Source organism: Danio rerio, chromosome 12 (assembly GCF_049306965.1).
Source record: "Danio rerio strain Tuebingen ecotype United States chromosome 12, GRCz12tu, whole genome shotgun sequence".
Lineage (NCBI taxonomy): Eukaryota > Metazoa > Chordata > Actinopteri > Cypriniformes > Danionidae > Danio > Danio rerio.
The window spans coordinates 32,636,051-32,662,168 of record NC_133187.1 but is presented as its reverse complement, the minus strand read 5'-3'; the positions used below and the strand labels follow the sequence as shown (position 1 = coordinate 32,662,168).

The 26,118-nt window shown below is 33.2% G+C and overlaps 1 protein-coding gene across 2 annotated transcripts in view; it reads left to right on the top strand.

Annotated features, from left to right (window-relative positions):
• The window catches only part of entpd1 (ectonucleoside triphosphate diphosphohydrolase 1), a 34,192-nt gene extending 8,969 nt beyond the window's left edge, over window positions 1-25,223 (top strand). The window contains 10 exon segments of one of the 2 annotated variants that reach the window (NM_001003545.1): window positions 8,426-8,608; window positions 12,874-13,001; window positions 13,090-13,207; window positions 16,310-16,460; window positions 18,210-18,369; window positions 18,480-18,692; window positions 21,829-22,077; window positions 22,164-22,271; window positions 22,350-22,487; window positions 24,240-25,207. In NM_001003545.1, coding sequence (NP_001003545.1) covers window positions 8,605-8,608; window positions 12,874-13,001; window positions 13,090-13,207; window positions 16,310-16,460; window positions 18,210-18,369; window positions 18,480-18,692; window positions 21,829-22,077; window positions 22,164-22,271; window positions 22,350-22,487; window positions 24,240-24,449 — 1,479 coding nt within the window. In that variant the 5' untranslated portion in view covers window positions 8,426-8,604 and the 3' untranslated portion in view covers window positions 24,450-25,207. 2 annotated transcript variants of the gene reach the window in all.
• The last annotated feature ends 895 nt before the right edge of the window (window positions 25,224-26,118 follow it).

Below are 26,118 nucleotides of genomic sequence, written 5' to 3'. Positions count from 1 at the left end.
TATTTTTGTAATTATCTGTAATTATCTAAGTACATTTTGGAAAATATTTCATAACTGTTGTTTATATTATATAAAAATCTATTCAAAATAACTCTTGTCAGATAATTAAAAATAAATGGCATAATAAACAAAGCCTTAGGCCTACAGTTTTTTTTTTTGCAGCAATTATGTTTCATTTTTATTTGAAGTTAAATGTTGGCGCAAGACAGATTCAAGAACATCTGCTGAGAGTTTGTGTTTCTTAAGCATGTGTTTGTGCTGACAAGCCCATGTTGACCGCAAGATCACACTGCCACGCGCTTCAAACATGGGTGTGCGAGAAAAGCCGCTCTCTTCTATGGAAAGTTTGAGTGCTATTTTTACAAACCACTAAACCAGACACTTTCGGTTGGCTCTTGTCTTGTCTCTATAACTCTGTAAGTGTGAATGAACCTTATAATGCGTAACCATATCCCACTGATCTAAAAACGCTTTGTGGCTCTCACATAAAATTGCTTTCAAATGGGCTTCATTAGATAGCAATAGCATATTAAAGAGGAACAAAATGCACAGTTTATTTTATTACTCTTCTAGGAAAAGCAGCACTCACAGATGAATGGGAAATGTGCACTCAAAGGAAAAGCATTACTGTAAATCTTGAATGACTTTAAACTGAAAGGCTAGAGAAATACGTGTTATGATGGGATATTGTATTATACACACCCCTGATATTTGGCTGATGGTGCTGGAAGTAGGATTCACATTTGTTAGCCTGACAGTTTTACCACCCATTTGTGAATGCTACATTTTTGCATGTACAGACTGTGTTGTCTGTTAAAGGAACACTCCATTTTAATAAAAGAAAAGCTCATTTAACATCTCGCCTCGAGTTAAACAGTTGTGTGTTACCACCTTTTAAAACATTTAGCCGACTTCCGGGTCACGTTTATCTTAGCTTAGCATGGATCACTGTATCGGATCATACCTTTAGCATCTTTCTCAAAAATGGCAATGATATTATGCAGCATCTGAAAATCTGTTGAAGATACCTACAGGTAGCAGGGGACTATTTTAAGGTGCCTGCTGCAGCCATGGTATGCCATGAAAGTCCCTTGATTATTATGCTGGTGTCCTGACATTTTATTCTACCCATCAGATTATGCTACCAACACTGTTTTGAATGGTTCTGAGGTTGGCGTTAAGGATTAGGTAGGTTAGGGCGATATTCCAGCTTTAAATCACACTACTCCACATTAAAAAATTTAAACTGGTAGTAAAATTTCTTGGGTAGCATATTGCGCCATCAAAATGTGCTGCCTACTTTTTGAATGGAAGGTAGGACAATCTGACAAGGTAGGACAAATCGACAGAACGAGAATGAGAGGATAGTTTCAAGTTCCTATCTAAATCCAGGGGCGGATTTAACCACTAAACAAGGTCGCGTAGGGTCCCAAGAAAACCTGGGGGCCCCCATTAAATATCCAGAAGTATAAATTATATGTATAAATTATATATAACATTGTTTTCTACCATATTTTGTGCGATGAGAGTTAAACAAATACAATTTTAATGTAATTAAATATTATTTAGTATACAATAAGATTTAGTATTATTATAATAATGTAATTTTGTGTTATAAGAATATAACATTACAAAATAAAATATATATTGTGGAGCTGTCAAATTTATTTTAAAAAATGTATTATTTTTAGTTGTAAATACATATTAAATGATTAATTTTCTTAAAATGAAGAGATTGCATTCATTTAAAATGTCGAAAAGATGATGTGATAAAAAACAGTAATATAAATAAAAATTAAATAAAAGTAGAAAAGGTGCATTTCAGGACTTGGGCACCATGGCTGGAATTGCTTCGGGCCCCAAAATTACTAGCCCCATATCGACGTAGTAAATAGCAACTTTCTGTTTTCCTGTGGTCTGAATAAATGTAACTAATCTAATCTGGTTTAAAAATGTATGCTAAGCTAAGGCAACACAGTGCCTCAGTGGTTAGCACTGCCTCCTCAGAACAAGAAGGTCGCTGTTTCAAGTCCTGGCTGGGTCAGTTGGCATTTCTGTGTGGAGTTTGCATTTTCTCCTTGTGTTTGCGTGGGTTTCCTCCAGGTGCTCTGGTTTCCCCCACAGTCCAAAGACATGCGCTAGAGGTGAATTGAATAAACTAAAGTGGCTGTAGTGTATGTGTGTTAATGAGAGTGTATGGATGTTTCCCAGTACTGGGTTGCAGCAGAAAGGGCATCCGCTGTGTAAAAAACATATGCTGGATAAGTTGGCAGTTCATTACACTGTGGCAACCCTTGATGAATAAAGGTACTAAGCCGATGAAAAATGAATTAATGAATGCTAAGCTAAGCCAAGCTAAAAGTGCTCCCGCTTAACCTGAAGGTAAGCTGAATGGATTAAAAATGATCAAACTAAACTGTTTAACCCTAATGTTGATAATACATTTTATTTAAAGTGTGTTTCATTAAAATATAGGTCACTGAATTAAAGAAATATATACAATTTTAAAAAAACAAACAGTATAAGAAATCAAATACAAAGACCAATGATACAAAATGAAGCACTGCAGTCTGGATTTGAACAGAAGGAGAGACTCATTATTACAAATATTCAAGCTCTTCTCTCTATTGTGAGGTGGATGGAGGAAGGGGATCAGCAGGAATGGGTAGTGATGTGGAGGAGATCAGATAGAAAAGAAGAAGCGAGGTTATGGATGGCCTTTAATGTATAAAAAGGAGGATTTTGAATTTAACTCTGGATCTGATTGGAAGCCAGTCCAGATCTTGTATATGATGAAGGAATATGATGAAATGAGGTATTTTTGGTGATGATGTAAGCAGCTGAATAGTAGACCAGTTGAAGCTTATGGAGGAGTTTTTGAGGAAGGCCATAGAGGAGAGAATTTCTATAATTGTAAATGCATAAAGTGACAAGGCTATGTATTAGGAGAGAGGTGGAGCGGGCTGTGAGAGAGGGGCAGAGACGATTATTGTTACGAAGGTGAAAATATATAATTTTAATGTGAAAGGAAAGTGAGCTATTGAGAATGACACCAAGCATAGAAACTCTAGGTGACTTTTAAAACAGAAAGTTAACAATCCCTAATTAAAGCTATGTGTGAAAGTAAAAGCGTCAAGAGCCACATTTATACTAAGGGTCTTGGTCTTTTGACTACAGCCTTTTTTTGTCCTGCCTGTTTGCATTTACCTTAGAAATGACTTGAGTCATGAGTTTTAAATGCCTGTACTAACATTATTACTTCACACAATGGTTAGGTTAAAACTTGGATGTTTGCTTTCTAAAATGTGCCTGATCTACTATTGATTTTGTTATTTAATCTACAGCTTAGATCACTGAAGTGAAATGCAGTTCCGTAAGATGTGAATTCAAATAAATTTACGAGAGAGATTTTTTTTTTACATTTAATACACCTTTATTTAATACAATTTTTTTTAAACCACAACATGTGGTTCTTTGATATAAAAAAAAACATCTTTCCAAATCACAATGTTTTCATCAAAAACCTAACACGACATATTTCAAACTCCAAATGCCTTCAAACTTGTCTAACTCTTTCATCGATAAATAAAAATTAAAATCATGGCTTATTCTTGCCCTTATAAGCAGTTTCAAAGTAGTTATAATTGGCTTCAAACAAAAAATTGACATTTATCTTGCACAGAGAGATAGAGAGAGAGAGAGAGAAGAGAGAGAGAGATAGAGGCCTGTAAATTACCTGCATGTGCACTGTTATTTTATTTTTGCTGAAAAATATGTCCTTTTTAGCAAAAAATGTTTATTTATACAATTAAAATGGAGTTTGAAAGCACAATTTATGCTACCATTACACATTTTTCTATGTGTGTGACATCGCTTACCAATATCTGCTGCTCTAACTTCATTGTGTTAAGTGTTAGCACACAATTATTAGTATTTTTCTTTTATGGGCAAATGTGTCGTGTCCTTGTATTGTGTTGCTTGTGTTGATGGATGAATGAATGGATGGATGGATGGATGGATGGATGGATGTTTGAGTAAACACAGTTGAATGGATGGATATATGTCTGAGTATATAGATGGATGGATGGATGGATGGATGGATGGATGGATGTTTGAGTAAACAGACAGATAAATGGAAGGATGTCTGAGTATGAATAGATAAATGGGTAGATGAATGGATGAATGGATGGATGAAAGGATGGATAGATGGATGGACGGATGGACATTTGAGTAAACAGACAGTTGGATGGATGGATGGATGGATGGATGGATGGATGGATGTTTGAGTAAACACACAGTTGAATGGATGGATATATGTCTGAGTATATAGATGGATGGATTGATGGATGGATGGATGGATGGATGGATGGATGGATGGATGGATGGATGGATGGATGGATGGATGGATGGGTGGATGTTTGAGTAAACAGACAGATAAATGGAAGGATGTCTGAGTATGAATAGATAAATGGGTAGATGAATGGATGGATGGAGGGATGGATAGATGGATGGACGGATGGACATTTGAGTAGACAGACAGTTGGATGGATGGATGGATGGATGGAGGGGAATCGATTAGATGGAATTGATCAATAGAAAAAAAGACAGCCCCGATGGACAGACTGAGTATAGATGGGTGGATGGATGGATAGATGGATGTTTGAGTAGACAGATAGTTGGATAGATGGATGGATGGATGTTTGATAGATAGATAGATAGATAGATAGATAGATAGACAGACAGACAGACAGACAGACAGACAGACAGACAGACAGACAGACAGACAGACAGACAGATAGATAGATAGATAGATAGATAGATAGATAGATAGATAGATAGATAGATAGATCAACACACACAGCTTTTTCCATATTCCCTTGAGCCATATGGAAATATATATCCATGTACTTTGTAATCCAGCACACATTTGAATGAAGAATAAAATTTCATTCATTCCTTATTGAAAAGAAAAGCTTTTGTTCATTAGATCCATGACAACAGCAAATCATTCAAAAGACATTATAACCTGACACCTCCATCAAGCTTTCTCACGAATGTGTTGCAAAAAAACACTGTCAGAGTTCCCAATGTAGGGTGTGAATTGACAAGTACCATTATTTACTGCGTCCCATGAGTGTCATCTGGACTTTGATTACCTCATACAAGTTAATTCAGGCACCCGAGGCGTGTTGGCACAGAAGAACTTCACAGAGGAGCCACTAAACCTGATGTAACATGTTTAGTCATGGATTTAAACTACGGTGACTCTTCAGTCGGATTAGACATAATGAAAGATGTCCGTGCTGTACTCTGCTTTCCAAAGGATTTAGTCGATGACTACAGCGTCTCAATAACTGCTGATCTATGGATGTCTGTGTACTTGTGTAGTATGAGTTTGCATAAAAGACTCACAGCTGAGATGTGGCTACTATACAAACATCCTCTAAAATGCCTGACCTTTCTCAAAGAAACCTTTTTGTGTCATGAGGAAATTCAAGTTAGTTTTATAGTTTAGAAAAGTATGCAGCACACCAGTGGTGCAGGAGACTGTTTTTGGGCTCTTTCTTAATCAGTAACAACTTGCATTTGGCAGAAAAGCAAAGACATTTACAGTAAAAGCTCAGGGGTGATGCATTTATCTTAGTGTCTGGAAGAATGCAATGAACAGTGCAGAAGAAGCTTTGTAAATAAAAGACTATTGAGTGGGTTGTTTTGGTTTGAAAGTTATTTTGTTAGCATAACAGCGGTCCTGCTGTTTTTCTTCGCAATCTGCTAATGTTCTGTACTGTCAAGCAATGCATTCCCAAGAGGTATGAAAGGAAAATGAAGAAAGATGTCTTGATCAGAGAAGAAAATCTGTTTTCCACATGGAAAGATCTAAAGTACTAATGGAATATTCAACTATTGCTTAAAATAATAGGAAAGTTACAAGATTGTGTTGGAAAAACAACAAAGCTAATATTAATACTGGTGTTTAGAGCAATAAAACAGAGCTTACTGTAAGAAGGGCAGGGTTCCACACAATTCCTTCATGTTGTCTCAATACAAATTAATGAATTCAGCTTAATTATTGTTTTTATGAATTAATTGAATACATTTAAGTTTATATAAATTAATATAAAAGAAAAACAGCATGTCGGTAATATGGGAGCATTTTGGTTTCAAAGTCACAGACACTGAACAAAAACCGGTAATTTGTAAGTGCTGTCACAGAATTGTTGCCACAACATGAGAAAATACAACAACCAGCACCTAAAAAAGCACCACAAGCGGCTATATGAGGTGTGATTGAGCTGAAGCTTAACTAAAAAACTAAATTGCTAATCAAATCGCAATATCTGTATAAAAAAAAAAAAAAAAAAAAAAATATATATATATATATATATATATATATATATATATATATATATATATATATATATATATATATATATATATATATATAATAAACCGCCCCAAATCGCACAGCCCTATTGTTCGTTAAAACACACAATATTTAATAGCATGTTGGACATATTTTATCACCATAATCAAAATGTGTGTTAACATAGTCTAATTTACTTTAAGGATTTTTGTCCTTAAGCAACTTCCATAATAACATGCATAAAAATGAAGCATTCCTCCATCTACAGTATTTGAAGGGCATTTAATTTGTGAGATTGTGAGTTTAAATTCATCATTAAAAAGGGTATCAGCAAGGTCTCACAAAGTCTTGAAATGTCTTAATCTCAAAAGCTACCTTTTAGGCCTTAAAAAGTCTTAAATCTATTGAAATGTTGTTAAAGTTCTTAATTCTTTTTTTTAACGGGTTTTAATTTTCCCTTGTTCACGTTTGTTCCTTTGTCCAAGCTGGCAATTGATATCCATGCAACTGACAATAATGCATCTCAAAAAAAACTTTAACTTTTTGTTTAAAAATATTTGCTTAAAAGCAAAAAAAAATTAAAACATTTATTTACTGCTGAGGATACTGACCTGACCTGTATTTTTACAGGTCATTTTTCAGAACCAATAACACCATTGTTGTTTCTCAGGAATAAAAATTATTTTTCGGCCCTCACAGCATTAACTTCTATGGAATGCCAAAGATGATTTTTTTTTTTGTGCAGATTCCTGGAAATCCATTTTGCACCAGGGAATAGGTATGTCAGGCTATAAAAATGACATAAAACTGTCAGAAACTGGACCAGATAACTCATCTGCTGTATTCCTGGTCTTCAGAGAAGCAAACTAGAATCTAAATCTTTTTTTTTAATGCTTTAAGCAAACAACAGTTAAACATTTGTTACTGAGTTACATCTCTACATTATATTTGATGATGGCACTTTGCACAAATGTATGCAAAGTTTAAAGTCAGTCAGACAAATGGTTGTGATTGCAGACTATCAACATTTTCTAAACCCAATGTAAAATGTAGTTGTGTTAACACATAGACTGACCATGCAAAGCTGTTTTAGCTAACTTTCTCCGAGAAACAATTGCAAGTACAACGAAGAACAGTAAGGGAGATGAGAATCTGCTGCATTGAAATATTTAAACCTCAACGGCTAGAATGTATGCAACCACCAAACCAGATGTAATGCATTTTAATTAAGAACAAGATGATAATTTGCTGCATTTTAAAACTTGGAACTGACTAATGATGGAATAAATAATAACTATTTACACCGAGCAGCCTTACAAAAATAATCATTCATTTATTTTCCTTTGGCTTAGTCCCTTATTTATCAGGGGTCACCACAACGGAATGAACCAGCAACTTTTTCGGCATATGTTTTTATGCAGCGGATGCCCTTCCAGCCACAACCCATAGGAAACACCCATACACTCTCTCTTTCACACACTATGGCCACAAAATATTGTTTATTGATTCATCTAATGGCATATCCTTGGACTGTGAAGGAAACTGGAGCACCCAGAGGAAACCCACGCGAACATGGAAAGAACATGCAAACTCACACAGAAATGACAACTGACCCAGCAGGGACTCAAACTAACGACCTTGCTCTGAGGCAGCAGTGCTAACCACTGAGCCACCGTGCTGCTACACACGCAAATAAAACACAAACAAATCCACTTCATTCTTTTAAGCAAACACTTCACAATTATTTAGATTACTCCTAAATAAAAACCCTCAATTTCAAATAGTTTTTGCTTGCTGTAATTAAAAGGACCATTACAGTCAGACCATAATGTTTCCAAAACACCAAGTCAGCCACTGACTTGCAAAGACAGGAGCTCATCTGTATGCAAATCACTCGAGCTCTCTAAAGTCTCTATAGTCTCCAAGCGGGTGCACCGAGGGAATTCCGTCCGATCTTGCCCGTGACGTCACCACAAGCCTGGCTCCACTTGCACAGTGGGTGTTTCCCAAAAAACACATGAACGCGCTTCCCAAGAAAAAGCCAGTTGCGTAGTTAGCGCTACGCACACAGGTGTCATCGACTGTTGCTCAAGCTGCTCACTCGTATTAATAGGCAACAATTAAACTTGCAGGACTCGATAAACACTGTTTTGGTTGGCACTTACTTCACAAGCCGCGCTGACAGTCGCTGATACACACACACCGATCTCACCGGCAACAGATGCCCGGCGCACGTCCTGATGGGTAGGTGAAAAGCGCAGCAGGGCGCGCTGATTTAAATGCCGTAATTCTGGCTTAAATGGTAACATCTTTCAGCTTGCTTTAGCTTTCTTGCTATAATATATTAAAAAAAAAAAAAAGCTAGAAGCAAACTATTATCGTTATAGTTCAGATCAGTTGTGCTTTTTGGTCGAAAACATTGAGGCTATTTAACATGGTCACTGTTATGGAACGTTTGAGATTTAATTGAAATGTGACAATTCAATATTGAGCTAAACTTGTGATATGCTCCCTATATTGTTTACCATGGAACTTTGAATATTAGGTCTGAAATCACGTATAACAATTACTTCAAAACAACATTAGCCTTATATTTATTTGACTGTAAACGATGTTGTAGTGATCTTGCAAAGAATACTTTTCTGAAATTATATTATTAAGGAAAAAGTCTGGATGTGTAAATATGAAACCAACTTTGCCTCAATCAATTCCACGTGTTTGCTATATTACAGTTTTGTTTATTTCTGTATAATGTTAGTGTCAAAAAAACATTTTACCAGAGGTAGATTTCTAACAGATTATTTTAAATTTCAATATGCATCAATGTTAGGCTATTAAATTGACTTGTCCACATAATTATTTTCTAACATAAATATTAAATAAACAATGGTTAGATCATTTAAAAGTCATTTAGCTAGTTTCATTTGAATAATTATGTCATAAATTACATTTTGAAACCAATATGAAAACATCTAAATTGTTGTGTCATGTTAATACTTTATAACTTTTACATAGAGACATATAACGTAGCCTGTTCCATTCCAAAAACCTGATTTCTACTGCATAATCCATTTGAAGGGCAGAATGGTGTAGGGAATCAAAAACATTTTTTTCTTCCTTGGAATGCATATACTATACTTCACATAATAAACAATGGACAAAAAAATTTATGAGAAGTAACAGAAACTTTGGCCCTTTTTTTTTTTTTTTGCCAATTTCTGTACTGAAAAACCCTTCTAATGGTCTAGCTATAGAACTTGCTTTATAACAATCATTTCAGGTGGCAATCATTGCTATTATTGTTTTGCAAATTTATCCTGTGATGAGATGGAGGACATGTATCACCCTTGTAGCTCATTCTAATTGGTTGAAGAGATGGTGTTACATCTCGCTCATTACTGCAACATTCCCTGCTCTCCTATAGGTGAATTCCAGATGATTGTAAGCCTTTGTTTACAGCTAAATAAATGACTTCGATAAATCAAAGAATCTAACTGATATAATACATTTTTTTTAAATCATATTATAATAATAAGAAAAACATTTACCAGTCAATCTGAATGCAAAATTCATATACAAACTAGAAGCATGTAATATCTTTGCTAATGGTATACAACTTTTAGCCAAAATATTAGCTATACCTTAGTATTGTCAAACGGTTAATTGTGATTAATATATATAAATACAACTTGTGTGTGTGTGTGTGTGTGTGTGTGTGTGTGTGTGTGTGTGTGTATTTTTAACACATTTCTAAACATAATAGTTTAATTAACTAATTTCTAATAACTGATTTATTTTATTATTGCCATGATGACAGTAAATAATATTTTACTAGATATTTTTCAAGAAACTTCTATACAGCTTAAAGTGACATTTAAAGGTTAAAACTAGGTTAATTAGGTTAACTATGCAGGATAGGGTAATTAGGCAAGTTATTGTACAATGATGGTTTGTTCTGTAGACTATCCAAAAAAATATAAAGGGGATAATAATTTTGACCTTAAAATGGGCTTCAAAACATTTAAAACTGCTTTTATTCTTGTCAAAATAAAACAAATAAGACTTTCTCCAGAAGAAAAAATATAATCAGACATACTGTGAAAATGTCCTTGCTCTGTTAAATATAATTTGGGAAATATTTAAAAAAAGGAAAATAAAATTGAAAGGGGGGCTATTAATTTTGACTTCAACTATATATATATATACAGTGTTCTAGCTGGTTCATATATTTATATGTTTGTGTGTAAACAAATATTTTATACCATATAGTCTGGGAAAATATATTTTGTAAATCTAAACTTTTATTTTGGATGCAAGTTTGACAGCACTACTACCCATCCATTGCTCCAATTGTGTGTGCATAGGAATCCTCGGGTTTAGAGCTAAAAACAAGGAAACACCCAGAACAGATGGCCTGTTCATCAGAGAAAATATGAACTGGATATTTTCTTACAGGACCGGAAAATTCTCATGAGCTGTAAAAAATCTATATCAAACCAAAACATGAACGAAGAGCCTCTTAGAGGTTTTTCTAGTGTACACAGTGTGGCAACATCTGTAATAACACACACTGCCATCACGCTTTCAAAGTCTGTTTGCTTTTCCGTTCACCTGACAGTAGGTATTATCACTTGATTAGTCCTCTTTTAACAGCTCAAAAAGCACTCGCACATCACGGTACCCACAGTATCCTTCACAATTATTATTGGGACCTGGTTATATAGTTTGAAAAAATTAACTAAAATATAAATTAAATGTTGATTTAAATGTCATTGTACTGTTGTTAATAATTTAAAAAGCTAAATATTGTTAAATAAATTAAGAGCATGTGTTCATTTTGAATTATTAATATTTCAGTGCATTATGCAGTTGAGTTCACACAATATTAAGCAGTGAGGCTGTTAAAGTGTCTCATTATATATACAGTTGAAGTCAGAATTATTAGCCCCCCTTTGAATTTTTATTTTTTTATATTTCCTAAATGATGTTTAACAGAGCAAGGAAATTTTTACAGTATGTCTGATTTTATATATATATATATATATATATATATATATATATATATATATATATATATATATATATATATATATTTTTTTTTTTTTTTTTTTTTTTTTTTTTTTTGGAGAAAGTCTTATTTGCTTTATTTAGGCTAGAATAAAAGCAGTTTTTAATTTTTTAAAAACCATTTTAGGGACAAAATTATTAGCCCCTTTAAGCTATATATTTTTCGATAGTACAGAACAAACCATCGTTATACAATAACTTGCCTAATTCCCCTAACCTGCCTAGTTAACCTAATGAACCTAGTTAAGCCTTTAAATGTCACTTTAAGCTGTATAGAGGTGTCTTGAAAAATATCTAATCAAATATTATGTACTGTCATCATGGCGAAGATTAAATAAATAAGTGATTAGAAATTAGTTATTAAAACTGTTATGTTTAGAAATGTGTTGAAAAAATCTTCTCTTCATTAAACAAAAATTGGGGAAAAAATAAACAGGAGGGCTAATAATTCAGGGAGGGCTAATAATTCTGAATTTAACTGTATATATTTTTGTATTTTTCAATTTTATATTTTATCTATAATGTATATTTTATTATCTTTTATTATACGATTAACAGTGAATGTAAAAATCCTAACAAATTACTCCCAGATCTTCTCCAAAAATGTAATCAAAAAGCCTCAAAAATACTTAAAAGTACTTCAGCTTATTGTACAAACCAATATGTTTTTAAAAATGCAAAATTGCACCTATGTATGAACTAATATGGAAGTTCTGGGCAACATAGAAACGTTAGAATTTTGGCTAATTCATACAAAGTTGAGTCGTACAAAAATGTACGATTTAAAAAATGAGGCATGGCACCCAACCCCACCCCTAACCGTGACAAGTAACGTTTATTCTATCTTGGACCTTATTCTTGAAAAAAAAAAAACATAACCAATAAAAAAGCGAGATGCACTTTTACAAAAGAGGCTAGAAAAATTGTGAAACTCTAAATTATTATTATTATTATTATGTTTGAATTTTTTTATTATTCAAATGGCCAAATTTTGACTGAAGAAAGTTGAATGTGCTGATCTGTTTGTTATTTGTCTAAGTTACAACAGGCTAGAGCTTTTAATTTTCTAATGATATATGATGCAATAAATTTGTATTTTAAAAATAAATATTTATCATATTTCTTTATTCTGAATATTTAGCAAATGTGTTTGGTACATCAAAAAGTGTTGAAATGATGACCATCCGACGAGCTAATTCAGGTATAAATATTGCTTAAAATGTCATCTAAATGCAGCATTTAAAATTAAATAAAAAATGAGGACAACAAATGAGAAAAAAAAATCTTCTTTCACTGGCTGCGGGCCTGTTCATGTGAAATTGTCTGAGCTTGATTACAATATTCAAATGAAAAACATTTTAATGATATGATTGATACCCTAACTGCAGAAAAAATGTGCTTATATGTATTAATTGTCAATCAGCTTTATTCTCTCATTTCAGAAGTAAAAGTCAAAAACCCATGGCACAGGCCGGTTGTCATCTTTCTGATGGCTGTTGTTGCCGTGGGGATTGTCATCATGGTATCCATTTCTGTTGTCCAGCACAAGCCTTTACCCCAAAAGTACAAGGTATGACTAAAACTCAGAGAGAAACATAATAAAAGACATTAGATCTATGCAGATTTGACTAATAAATTGGTCTCTGTACACTCAACAGTATGGAATAGTCCTGGATGCCGGCTCCTCTCACACCTCTGTGTTTATCTATAAATGGCCAGCAGAGAAAGAGAACAACACAGGCATGGTACAGCAGCATCACACGTGCAATGTTAAAGGTGAGCGATCCCTTATTTACTGGCCACAGCAGGTTAACCAAGTATATTGAAAAACTGAACCTTTCGTAATTTTAAAATCCTATGATATTGTTTCTTTTGGGGATCAAAAAAGAAGGTACAGTATTAAGCAGATTGTCCAAGCTGCTCTTTTCCATATAGTGGCCACAGGTGACAAGCATGATTTTTTATGAATATTACAGACCCCCCTATTGCTAGGCTTCCTAAAGGTCATGGAACTTCTGGAATATCATTAATATAATAATAATATCAATATAGCAGACATTGTAGTCAGGGAATTTTAGATTTTTTTCTAATATCAGGGAATTTTGTTCATCATTTTGAAGATTTCTTCCCACTTATCAAAAAGGTTTTTTTTTCCTATACCTTGTTTTTCATGTGTTATGGTTAGGCTATTTTGTAAAATATTTTATCTATTGATTAATTAACTGCTCAAACCAGTCCTGGATTTTGTGGAAAATGTATAAATATCGTGCCCTAAAATTACTGATTTTGTTGCAACTTTGCTTAATATTTGTGGCAATATTTCCTGCATTTATTGTGTTGTTTTAATGTTAAAATAACCACAAATTTCCACAACCCAATTATTATTATCATCACTTTTTAAACTCAAGAACCATTGGTCTCTATATTTCATATAAATGAAACACTTAAAGAAACAAACAGAAAGTGTTTACTTCATAAAGCCTACATCATATTTGATTCATGAATGTATCTAAATGATCAAAATAAACATAGCTGGCAGGAGCACTTTTGGCTTAGCTTAGCATTAGTCACTGAATCTGATTAGACTATCAACATCTCGCTCAGATTTCAAATACGAGTTAGAAAAGAATTTGGAGATTTTTCCTATTTAAAGCTTGACACTTCTGTAGTTACTGTACATCATGTACTAAGATAGACGGAAAGTGAAATACTATACCTTTATTCCAGCGTAATAATCAAGGAACTTTGTTGCCAAACCATGCCTGAAACTCTTTTCTAACACTTTTTTTTTTTTGAGCGAAATGCTATTGGTCTAATCCAATTCAATGATGTATGCTAAGCTAAGTTAAAAGTGCTAAATGGATTTAGAAATGGCAATTGGTACTCAACAGTTTAACTTTAGATGACTTGTAAAATGAGCCTATTTTAAAAAAAAGTGGAGTGTTCCTTTAAAATCTCTTTAACAATAGCTTAGAAGATTTTTAGAATTTGATAGAATGAACATGGCCTTCTTCAAACAGGCTTTGGCTGAATACACATTGCGATACACTGCAAAAAAATGTTTTTCTTACTTAGATTTTAGTCTAAATATTAAAAAATTCTTATATCAAGAAGCATTTTCTAGGCAAGCAAAATATAAAATCTTGTTTTCAGAAATAATATGCCAAAAATAAGGGAGTTTTTTTATTAAAATAAAGTAAAATATTATCAAAATAGATTATAGGATTTTTTTTCTTCCCCCATTGGCAAATTATTCTGCTTGTTTTAAGGAAAAACTTACTTCATTTTGGCATATTACTTCTTAAATCAAGACAATATGTTTTGCTTGTCTAGAATTTTTTTTTTTTTTTTATATTTGGACTAGAAACAAAACAGAAAATCTAAAAAAGAAAATCACTTTTTTACAGTTTAATGTCACATGACACATCTAAAGTGGGTCACAAAGAAAAAGGCAGTGCAGTGCTGTGTCAACGGTATCTCACACTGGATGAGTACTGTCTATATGCAAATATAATGTTATTTAATATAAAGCAATGCAGAAGGTGCGGAAGGAATTTGAATGTTCAAACATGTCTGTTCAATATATGCAGGAATTTATTTAAATTTGGCTCCTTTTGCTTGACTTTTGCCCTATATTCAGTTATCGCAGAATCACAGAATTTTAGAGGGACTAAACCCAACAGCTGCCTGTTTTTCTATTCATCATTGAAATTCAGCTTTTTCTGTGAAGGTCAGGAAAAATTAGGGCATTATACGTTTGACTTAGAGTAGGAACCTTTTATTGCATAATCACCACTGACTAATGGTTGTTCAAAGGTATTTCCAAAAAGATGCCCACTCATCTGGAACAGTTCACTTTTCAATTTGATTTGAACTTCTAATACTATCTTTAACAACTTTATTTTGGATTGATTTTGTGACGACGTCACAAAAGTTTATCTGATTACTTTAAAAGGTATATTGTGGCTTTACAATAGGCACAATAATCAATGTGATGCATATCTGATGTGAATTGGCTTCTCAAACAATAGAAAAATGTAGGACAGAACTTGATGTTTGTCATGAATTGATTGGATCAATGGATGATTGTGGTTACTCTTGATCATCTCAATAGAGTAAAAGATTGTTTCGCCCTCAAACCAGTAAATGCATCATCTAACAAAAGACGATTATATTTAACTATCGCCAGGGCTTATTCATTTAAATATTGTCATGTAGAGCTTTTCCCGAATAACACATTTTTCAGGGTTTTTCCAACAGATAACTCCTCCTAAGATAAAATGTTGACATTGGGTTGTCTAAAAAAAACTAAATAAATCGGACAACATGTCATTTTTGTTACTTTCAAAAAATGACAAAACTCCTTTATTGTGTTTCCTTCAGCAAAGTTCCGGTTTTTCAGATAAAGGCCATTTTAATGACTGCATTTTTATTGTAAATTTGGAATAAGTGTCTCCAGAAATGTTTAATTTATTATTATCGCATAAAACTAAAAGTTATGCTTGACTCCAACACATATCTAACGCACAAAAACCGAGAATTGTTTAGTGGTTTCCTACTTTGTTTTCATAAATGTGTATAAATAATTTATTTGTATTATTCCTTTCCATAATATATGTCAATATTGATTTCACGGTGACTTTATACTTCAGTGTGTTTCTCACACAAAGCTACTGAAGGGCTTTCAGTACTCGAGCTATTCTGCTAAACCTCTCTTTGAAAGGCAAAGTCAACAGCACATCATGACAGATGTTTAATTTCATTTCGCTTTAGTAGTTATGTCAACACACACCATCATTTCCAGCAATACATCCGCATATTAAAAAAGCCTGTAGGCAAAGTGTGGGAAACTCTGAGAAACGTGTTTGTGCCCTGTAGGCAAAGGCATCTCCAGTTACTTCGATAAACCACATGGGGCTGGTGCATCTCTGGAGGAGTGCATGAAGGAGGCCAAGGAGAAAATACCTGCTCACAGACACAGCGAAACCCCTGTCTACCTGGGAGCCACGGCTGGCATGAGACTGCTCAAGTAATCACTGCTGCATATTTTTAATAAGCCATTATTAGGATTATTCTAAGTAAAATTTTTAGTATGTGATCCAGAGACTAGATAGTTTATTCAAAATGGAACATTCTGTCTTTATTAATGTACCCTGCATTTGTTACAAACATGTTTGAGTTATTTTGAAAAAATGTAAGAAACTGGTAACCATTGACTTCCATATTATTTGTGTTTTATTATGTGTGAATGGTTATCAGTTTCCAACATTCTTCAAAATATCCTCTATTGTTTTCCACATAAAAATGAAACCCATAAAGGTTTCAAACCACTAGATGGCAATTAAATAGAGAGTAAATGTTTACTTTTGGGTGAACTATCCTTTAAATATGGTAAAGATGAATCCTCTTTATTATGTGATTTCACTAGAGTTTTAAAGTTTGGAGTAATATAGAGTCTCTTATGCTGAATCAAAGATGTGCTTGGTGCGAGTTGTTGTTATTTTCAGACCAGCGCTACCCTAGTTTTCATGTTTTGCCAAGTTGCTTTAATAGTAAATCCATTTGCACTGCTTTTTGGACCCATGGGTGTTACCATCAAGACAGGAGGTGTGTTAAGGAGCAATGTTGGCGCATTGCTGTTTTGAGGAACTAAAATAGACAGCTGAAAGCAGGTTTAAAGTCCAACGAAGTGCGTTAGTTGTGTGCCTTAAACACATACAAATTGCTGAAAACACACAGGATGTACAGCTATACGCAAATATCTATACAAATGAAAAAGGATAAAAGGACAAAAATATTACAAAAATTATTATTTTATACATACATATAAAAACAATGGCTCCTATACAGTAATTTGCTTTTGTATTATGTTGTTGTTAATATTATTAGCAGTATTATTTATTATATGCATATTTGTTTTTAATAAAACAAGTTTAGATTTGTCCACCTGTCGGGTTTTTGGAGACGTCTGCATCACCATATGGGACATAAGAATAGGATGCGTGTTTGGATGTAGCTTAGTTTTTTCGAAAACACTTTGTTATTATTGTTCATTTATTCGCTTGCTGGAAATTAAAACTGAATTTAGAAATAGTTTTAAAACAAATCTTTGCGCTTAACAAACGAAATTAAATATGTTGGCTGTTGAGTGTTTTCAGTGGAGTGTGTACAACATCGTTTCCTTGTCCGCAAAAGTAAAGGAGCAAAGAGTAAAAGTAAAGACAAAGAGGCTGGATGGAGGAGGCTTATTCTTTATCCTCGCACTGCAGATGGTCTGTTTAACTCACTAATGAAGCATTCAGTTTTTCCACTTACAAATTCCAGCATGATGCAACTTAAAGGGGTGACTCTTAAAGGGAATGGGAGACAAGAGTCTAGTTGGTTTAATGCACATTAGGCTCAAAACATACCCATAACTCATTAAGAGAATAAGCACAGCCCGGTTAGACCATGCGCTGTGATGCAAACCTTATTTTTCCATCCTTAGTAAAAGTGGTCTCAGACACATCCCAAATGCTTTTGTGCCATGCGCTTTAGACTTTGCGCCTAGATCATTAAAAGAGCACAAACTAGCAAAAATCTACACACACAGCACATTTTTCCACAAGATTGTTTTTTTCAATCACATTTTTAATAAAAAATAATATGCAAGTAAGCATAAGTAATTAGCAAACAAAATGTGCCTTATTCCCAACTTCATATAGTCTATATAATTCATCAAGTGTATTTTTGAATTAACTGTCAAAAGGTAAATTCCAAAACTATTTATTTTCTCAAGGATGGAGGATGAAATGGCCTCAGAAAAAGTGCTTACCTCCGTTGCACATTCACTGAAGACGTACCCCTTCTCCTATCAGGGAGCTCGTATCCTTTCAGGCCAAGAGGAGGGAGCTTTTGGGTGGATTACAGTCAACTACCTTAGTGAAAACTTGAGAAAGGTACAGTTGTGTTTTCACTGCATCAAATATATATAGAGTAATAAATGTAATATGTAGAGAGTATAGAGGAAGGCAAATAATGTACAATAATCCCTGTATTTATCACGCAGCCCGCAGGCACTCTTGGAGCTCTGGACCTTGGTGGAGCCTCTACTCAAATAACCTTCGTACCTCAGCAGATTATTGAATCATCTGACAATTCGATTGACTTCAGACTGTATGGAAATGATTATCATCTATACACCCACAGCTTTCTCTGTTATGGGAAGGACCAAGCTCTCAAGCTTGCTATGGCTGAGAAATTGCGCTCAACACCTGACAAGGTATGCCATGCTCGTCACTGCAATTGAAAAAATTGTAGACCGTAGTAGGGTTTAAATATTACATATACGCATAAAGCGAAGGGTTGCAGTGCCCCCACTATGACCGCTCAGACATTATCTGTAATGTAGTGTGGCATATAGCTGTTTGTAAATTTAAAAAGTTGCAAATGATTCAATAAGTAAATTTTGCCTGATACTGATTGCTTTTTACATTTGGAAGCTGATAACCGATATACATGCCGATAAATAGAAATCTTAATATGCATTTTTCTTATTACCAAAACAAAACACAAAGAAATATGGTGGACAATGGATTTTATTTTAAAACTATAGAAAATGTGGGAACTACCAAATGTAGTTACAAATTACAATTCAGAAGTCCTCTTATTTGTTTAATGAAAAACGTGCACATTGCCATCTTATTTTCGCTCTAGCATGAACTAATTTAAAGTGTGTGTGTCTGCCATGTGCAACATGTCACATCATATGCAACCTATTATGGAAATAACACATAATTTACCTGCCAATACTTAATTTCATTATTTGCCTGATAACAATAATATTAAAAATGAGAATTTCTTGACTGATACAGTTATATCGACCAGCTTTAATTGTTTGTCCTAAATTCCTGCATCATATTCAAATAAGGGAGCTGCCGTCATTAAATCTTTTTCAATACTGGTAACAAGCCTTCCATAGTGTATCATAGTATAGAATGTGTGGCAAGCCATTTTGACAATCTATACCCTGTACTAGTATCTATTTTCATGTTACTAGTGCTAATTTTTTAGATGTCTTCTCCATTAAGTACTAGTTTAAGTAAAACTTTAAAAATAAACTAATTCTTACTCATTAGACACTAGTTCTTTTCATTAGATACTAGTACTCATTCATTATACTAGTGTCTATTTAATATGTACTAGTACTCATTTATCAGATACTAGTACTCATTCATTATACTAGTGTCTATTTAATATGTACTAGTACTCATATATCAGATACTAGTACTCATTCATTATACTAGTGTCTATTTAATATGTACTAGTACTCATTTATCAGATACTAGTACTCATTCATTATACTAGTGTCTATTTAATATGTACTAGTACTCATATATCAGATACTAGTACTCATTCATTATACTAGTGTCTATTTAATATGTACTAGTACTCATATATCAGATACTAGTACTCATTCATTATACTAGTGTCTATTTAATATGTACTAGTACTCATATATCAGATACTAGTACTCATTCATTATACTAGTGTCTATTTAATATGTACTAGTACTCATTTATCAGATACTAGTACTCATTCATTATACTAGTGTCTATTTAATATGTACTAGTACTCATATATCAGATACTAGTACTCATTCATTATACTAGTGTCTATTTAATATGTACTAGTACTCATTTATCAGATACTAGTACTCATTCATTATACTAGTGTCTATTTAATAGGTACTAGTACTCATATATCAGATACTAGTACTCATTCATTATACTAGTGTCTATTTAATATGTACTAGTACTCATATATCAGATACTAGTACTCATTCATTATACTAGTGTCTATTTAATATGTACTAGTACTCATATATCAGATACTAGTACTCATTCATTATACTAGTGTCTATTTAATAGGTACTAGTACTCATCTCATTCTAGTACATATTGTTTATGTGCTGGTAGTTAATCATTAGGTCTTATACTTATTCATTAGCTGCAAGTACTAATTCATTAGAAACTAGTATCTTTTTAATAGGTACTAGTATCTAATAAAAATAATTTGTGTCTAATGAGTAAGAACTAGTATATTTAAAAAAAAACACTAGTATCTAATGAATAAGTACTAGTAAAAAAAAAATAAGCTAAATATATCTAAAAAAAAAAAAGCACTAGTAACATGAAAATAGATACGGGTTATAGATTAAGGGCTCTATTTTGACGGAGTGCAAAGCGCAGGGCACAAACACTTTCAAGGCATGTCAGATTCCACTTTTGCTAATATAAGGACGGAAAAATCTTTATCTTATAAAAATGTTATTTTTTTAATGAGTTATAGTTGTGTTTTGAGAATAAACCAATCAGAGTGTCATCTCCCATTCCCTTTAAGAGCCAGTTGCGTCGCGCCATAAGCGCATTTGCTATTTACATGACGGACTTTGTAAGTGGAAAAAATGAGCATTTCACTAGCAAGAAAACAGTTAAACAGAGCATCTGCAGCGCGAGAATGAAAGATAAGGCGTCTCATTATCTACTTTCACTTTCGCTCTCGTGGATAGGGAAATCTTGTACGCACAGACTTTAGCCTTTAAATAATTAATTTCGTTTGTTAAGCGGAAAGATTTGTTTCAAAACTATTTCTAAATTCAGTTCTAATTTCCAGCAAACAAATAAATGAACAATAATAACGAAGGGTCAAAAACCTGAGTTATATCAAAATACACATGCTGTGCCCCATGTGGTCTGAAACCTGACAGGTGGGCAAATCTAAGCTTGTTTTTAATAAAACAAATATAAACATGCATATAAAAAATAATACTGCTAATAATGATAACATTATACAAAAGCAAATTGTTATTAATGAACTGAAAAAGCCTGCATGAAGGCAGTGGTTTTTAAATTTATGTAGGCTAGAAAATAATATGTTTTGTAATATTGTAATCCTTTATATTTATATCCTATATATTTTTATTATATCCTATATATATCCTTAATATTTTAATTTTAACATGCAAACTTCACACAGTAATGCCAACAGACCCAGCCGAGGCTTGAACCAGTGACCTTCTTGCTGTGAGGCGAGAGCGCCACCCACTGCGCTACCGCGCTGCCTGATATTAGATATACTAATAGACATTTCATTTTGATATTTACTATAAACTTTTGACAGCTGACCAATTCATGGTATTTAGGATTTTAGAAATGAGGAGCTTTGAGAAAGCAAATCTTACATTTAGCCATTTAGTAGTCACTCTTGTCTAAAGCGACTTAGTTTGAACTGTGCAAACTTTTCAATTGGAAGTTGCATTTTGGCATGAAAACTTCTGTTAAATGTAACTACTGCATTTCATAGGCTACATGTGATTTTACTATATGTTTTTTAATCCGTTTTCTTTCCTTCGAAAGACAGATGCCATTTTGTTAAGGGATCCTTGTTTTCATCCTGGATATAACACCACCAAGACGCTTGAAAGTGTCAATACACCATGTATGAAACCACTGAAAATGCCAAAGGAGCAGTTCTCCCATGTGGGGCTTGGAAATTGGTCTCAGTGCCAAGAATCAATCAGAAAGGTTTTTAATACTAGCCATTGTCCTTATTCAGGCTGCTCATTCAATGGTGTTTTCCAACCTACTGTTGAAGGAAAATTTGGGGTAGGAAACAATGAAGATTGTTTGTATGAATTGGTTAAGTTTTAAGTCACAATCTGTGTTAACACTTGTGCCGTTTGACTTTCTAGGCTTTTTCTGCTTTCTTTTTTGTAATGGACTTTTTAAATCTGAAAAACGATTCATTGGACAAAACAAAGCAGAGGCTGGCAATGTACTGCTCTACCCCATGGCAAAAGGTGAAATTGAGTTACTTCTGTGTAAAATGCTGGTATCTTGGTTGGGATGTAAATGTGAACATGTTTGGCTTTTTTCAGATTGTACAAGATCACCCAAAAGTAAAAGAGAAGTACCTTTCTGAATACTGCTTCTCAGCAACATACATTCTCACTCTCCTGGAACATGGATACAATTTCACCTCAGACAACTGGAACGACATCAAGTTTATCAAGAAGGTGAGCGTGATGGAAATAAAAGCAATGCTGACTTGTTTCTCTTCAAATCTAACTTAAACATTATTCACTTCCGAGTGTGCCTCACACAGGTAAGTGGGCTTGACAAACCACATGTAGAAAACTTTCACTTTCAGCTCTCTAACATCTTTAATGGACATTTGCACCAGACAGTTTTATAATCACTCCATATCTCAAAATAAATAAATAAACACTGCATTAATGAAGTGTTCTTCACATAGGTGAGTGGGCTTGACAAACCACCTGTGGTAGAAACACCCATCTCTCTATAAAAACACTCCCTCCTTACTTTAGTGCATAATACTCTATAAGCGCTAACAGTTCATTTGTATAATTAGCACTTATTTTGTGTATTGCCAGCTAAATTTACAGTGCCTGCTAAATGACAATGTAAAATGTTTAAAACACTTAAAGAATAAGTATATACAGTTAAAGTCAGAATTATTAGCCCCATTTTTATTTTGATTTTGTTTTTCAAATATTGATGTTTAACAGAGCAAGGAAGTTTTCACAGTATGTCTGATAATATTTTTTTCTTCTGGAGAAAGTCTTTTGTTTTGTTTTTTCGGCTAGAATAAAAGCCGAAAAAAAAAATTTTAGGGTCAAAATTATTAGCCCCTTTAAGCTACATTTTTTTCAATAGTCTACAGAACAAACCATCTTTATACAATAATTTGCATAATTACCCTAACCTGCCTAGTTAACCAAATTAACCTAGTTAAGCTTTTAAATGTCACTTTAAGCTGTATAGGAGTGTCTCGAAAAAATATAGTCAAATATTATGTACTGTCATCATGACAAAGATAAAATAAACCAGTTATTAGAAATGAGTTATTAAAACTTTTATGTTTAGAAAAGTGTTGAAAAACATCTCTCCGTTAAACAGAAATTGGGGGAAAAAATAAATAGAGAAGTGAATCTCAGAAGTTTGCAACTGTATATTAGAGAATATCACATATTCTTTAAGTGGAAGTGGTAAATTGTTTAAAAAGATTTGAATTTGATTCAATTTTCTGATAATTTTTTGATAATTTTTGATAATTTGAATTATGTAAAAACAGCACCACATGATTTGATTTGACAAAATAGTTTACCCCTTTAGTTGTATCTCCTTGCTTTGTATTATTTATTTTTACAGAGAGGAAAATAAGGATTGAACTCGTCACCAATTTACTTATCAATAATATTGTTAAAGGTGCAAAATTAAGTCTATACATTTTTTAATGGCAGTTTATCACATTCAAATGTAATATGCTGTATCTGAGTAACAACCACAGAAACCAATACATGCAAAGAAAACAAATCTAAATGGTTTACAAATTAAGTTATGTGTAATAAAATTAAATGCCACAGGGAAAAAGCATTGAACACATGAAGAAATGGAGGTGTAGAAGTGAAGGCCCAGACAGAAAATCAAGCTTTGTATTGTTTGGGTTTTTACTAAAATTCCATGTCAAGAGCTCCATTAGAAGTATTATTTTAAGGAAAAAACATGACATATTCAATACTTATTTTCCCTGCTGTATATGCTGTGTGTGTATTATTTTGTTTGTTGTTAACTTTTGGTGTTCTGTATTGTTCACTTTCGAAAAAGCAAAAAAAATAAATAAATAAGAAGAAGAAAATAAGTATATGAAATGGCTATATACTGTAAAAAACAAATAATAGCTTAGTTTTAGATTAAATTTTTAAACAGCTTGCCGTATTTGTCACTGACTTGCTCTTTTTGTGCAGATTGGAGACAGTGATGCAGGCTGGACTTTAGGTTACATGCTTAACCTGACCAACATGATTCCGGCTGAAGATCCAGACAAGCCACTGATGCCTCATGGAGGATACGTCACATTTATGATCCTCTTCTCACTTTTGATACTCGTCCTCATCATTATGGCCTACATTTATTTCCGTCGCTTTACTAAAACAGCCCAGAAAGACATTATTTAGACAAAAATACTGTGCTGTGATCTCTTAATATTGGATGTGTTTTTATCTCTGCAGAATATTAATAGATCCGAAATCAGGTTTTGCCTTTATCCAAGCGGTTTTACATTTCAAAGAATCCGTACCTCATGTGAAGGACAAGCAGGTTTTAGGAGAGTAATGGGTTTCTAGTTCCACTGCAGCTGAAGGGACATTAAACTCTTTGCCCATTTCTTTGTGACCACTTTAAATGTTCTTAAAAATCAAGTCAGGTTTTAGCTTTTGGGGACTGGGTGGAAAAGGGTTGGCGAGCTACCTTCAAACGAAAAGTGCACTGACATTGGATATATGGTGTGCGTTTAGTCTGAATTGAAGGTCTCCCCATTTATGCAAAGAAAAGCACACATCTTGATGCCAGTTTCTTGTCGTTGATGTTGATCTTTTTTGCCTTGTTCATATGTATTATCACTGGATATCAATCTTTAAATATGTAATTTCAGCATAGCACATTTTTAATGAATTGAAAAATGTGAGGCCATTTTAAGTGTCATTGCATGTTTGTTTTCTGCTTTTTCTGTGTGTCAGTTTGTTTCGCCATATTTTGTAATATCACAATGTAACAAAAAGTTAAAGTAATCATTTGTTCATGTCTGCTTCTGTAAGACACATTCCAGATCTGAAAAACCTGTATGCTCTGAGTTGATGTGTAAAATTATGTGAGATGTTGTGTTTATCTATTTTATGTACAATTGTAGCAACTTTTCTATTAAATGTACTTTTTTCATTTGTTTTCTAAAAGGTCTCTTACACTCAGCAAGGCTGCATTTATCAATTCAAGTAAATATAAACAATATTAAGTAATATTCAAATGTAAAAAAATAAAAAATCTTGTTTTATTAATTTTATTCTCATATTGAATTTATAGTAAATGTAAATATAGGGTAAATTAGGGTACAAAATGGTAAATTAAATTAAATTGAGCTGCTTGATAGCGGTGAGCAGGGACAAAAGTACACTGTAAACCCCCAAAAGTTAAGGTAACTCAAACCGATTGCAACAAACTATTTCAGTTCAAAAACTAATCCTAATGAGTACTGTGAACTTGAGTAAACTTGAGTGCATTTGAGTAAATGAAGCAATTTAAGCACAGTAAAACCCAATAAATGAAGAGAACTCAAACCAACTGAGTACCGTAAAGTTAAGTCAACTCAAACCGTTTAAGAAAATCTGATTGCTACAAACCATTTGAGTTAAAAAAAAAACGAATCTAATGAACAGTCAACTTGTTTCATTTAAGCTGAAGTAATGAGTTATTTAATTAACTCATAACAGTCAACGCTGAGTCCAAAAATCTTTTCAAATGAGTAGAATTAACTTTCAGTCAATTTTGAGTTAACTACACTCATTTCATTTAATAAAGTGGACTGTTGGGTTGTACAGTGTAACATTCTTTATAAAAACACCGTAAAACCTGATAAGTTAACAGTTTTGAGGAAATCGATTGCGGCAACCATGTAAGTTTTTTAACAAAATGGTTGAGTACTGTAAATGTATATGTTGTGTCACATACACATATATCATTTGTGTTAATACCATCAAACGTATTAGTATTTAAGTTACTTAATAAGTTACTATGAGTATCAGTAACTTAAATAGTTTATCAAATCCCTATTAGTTCAATTAACTTAAACTG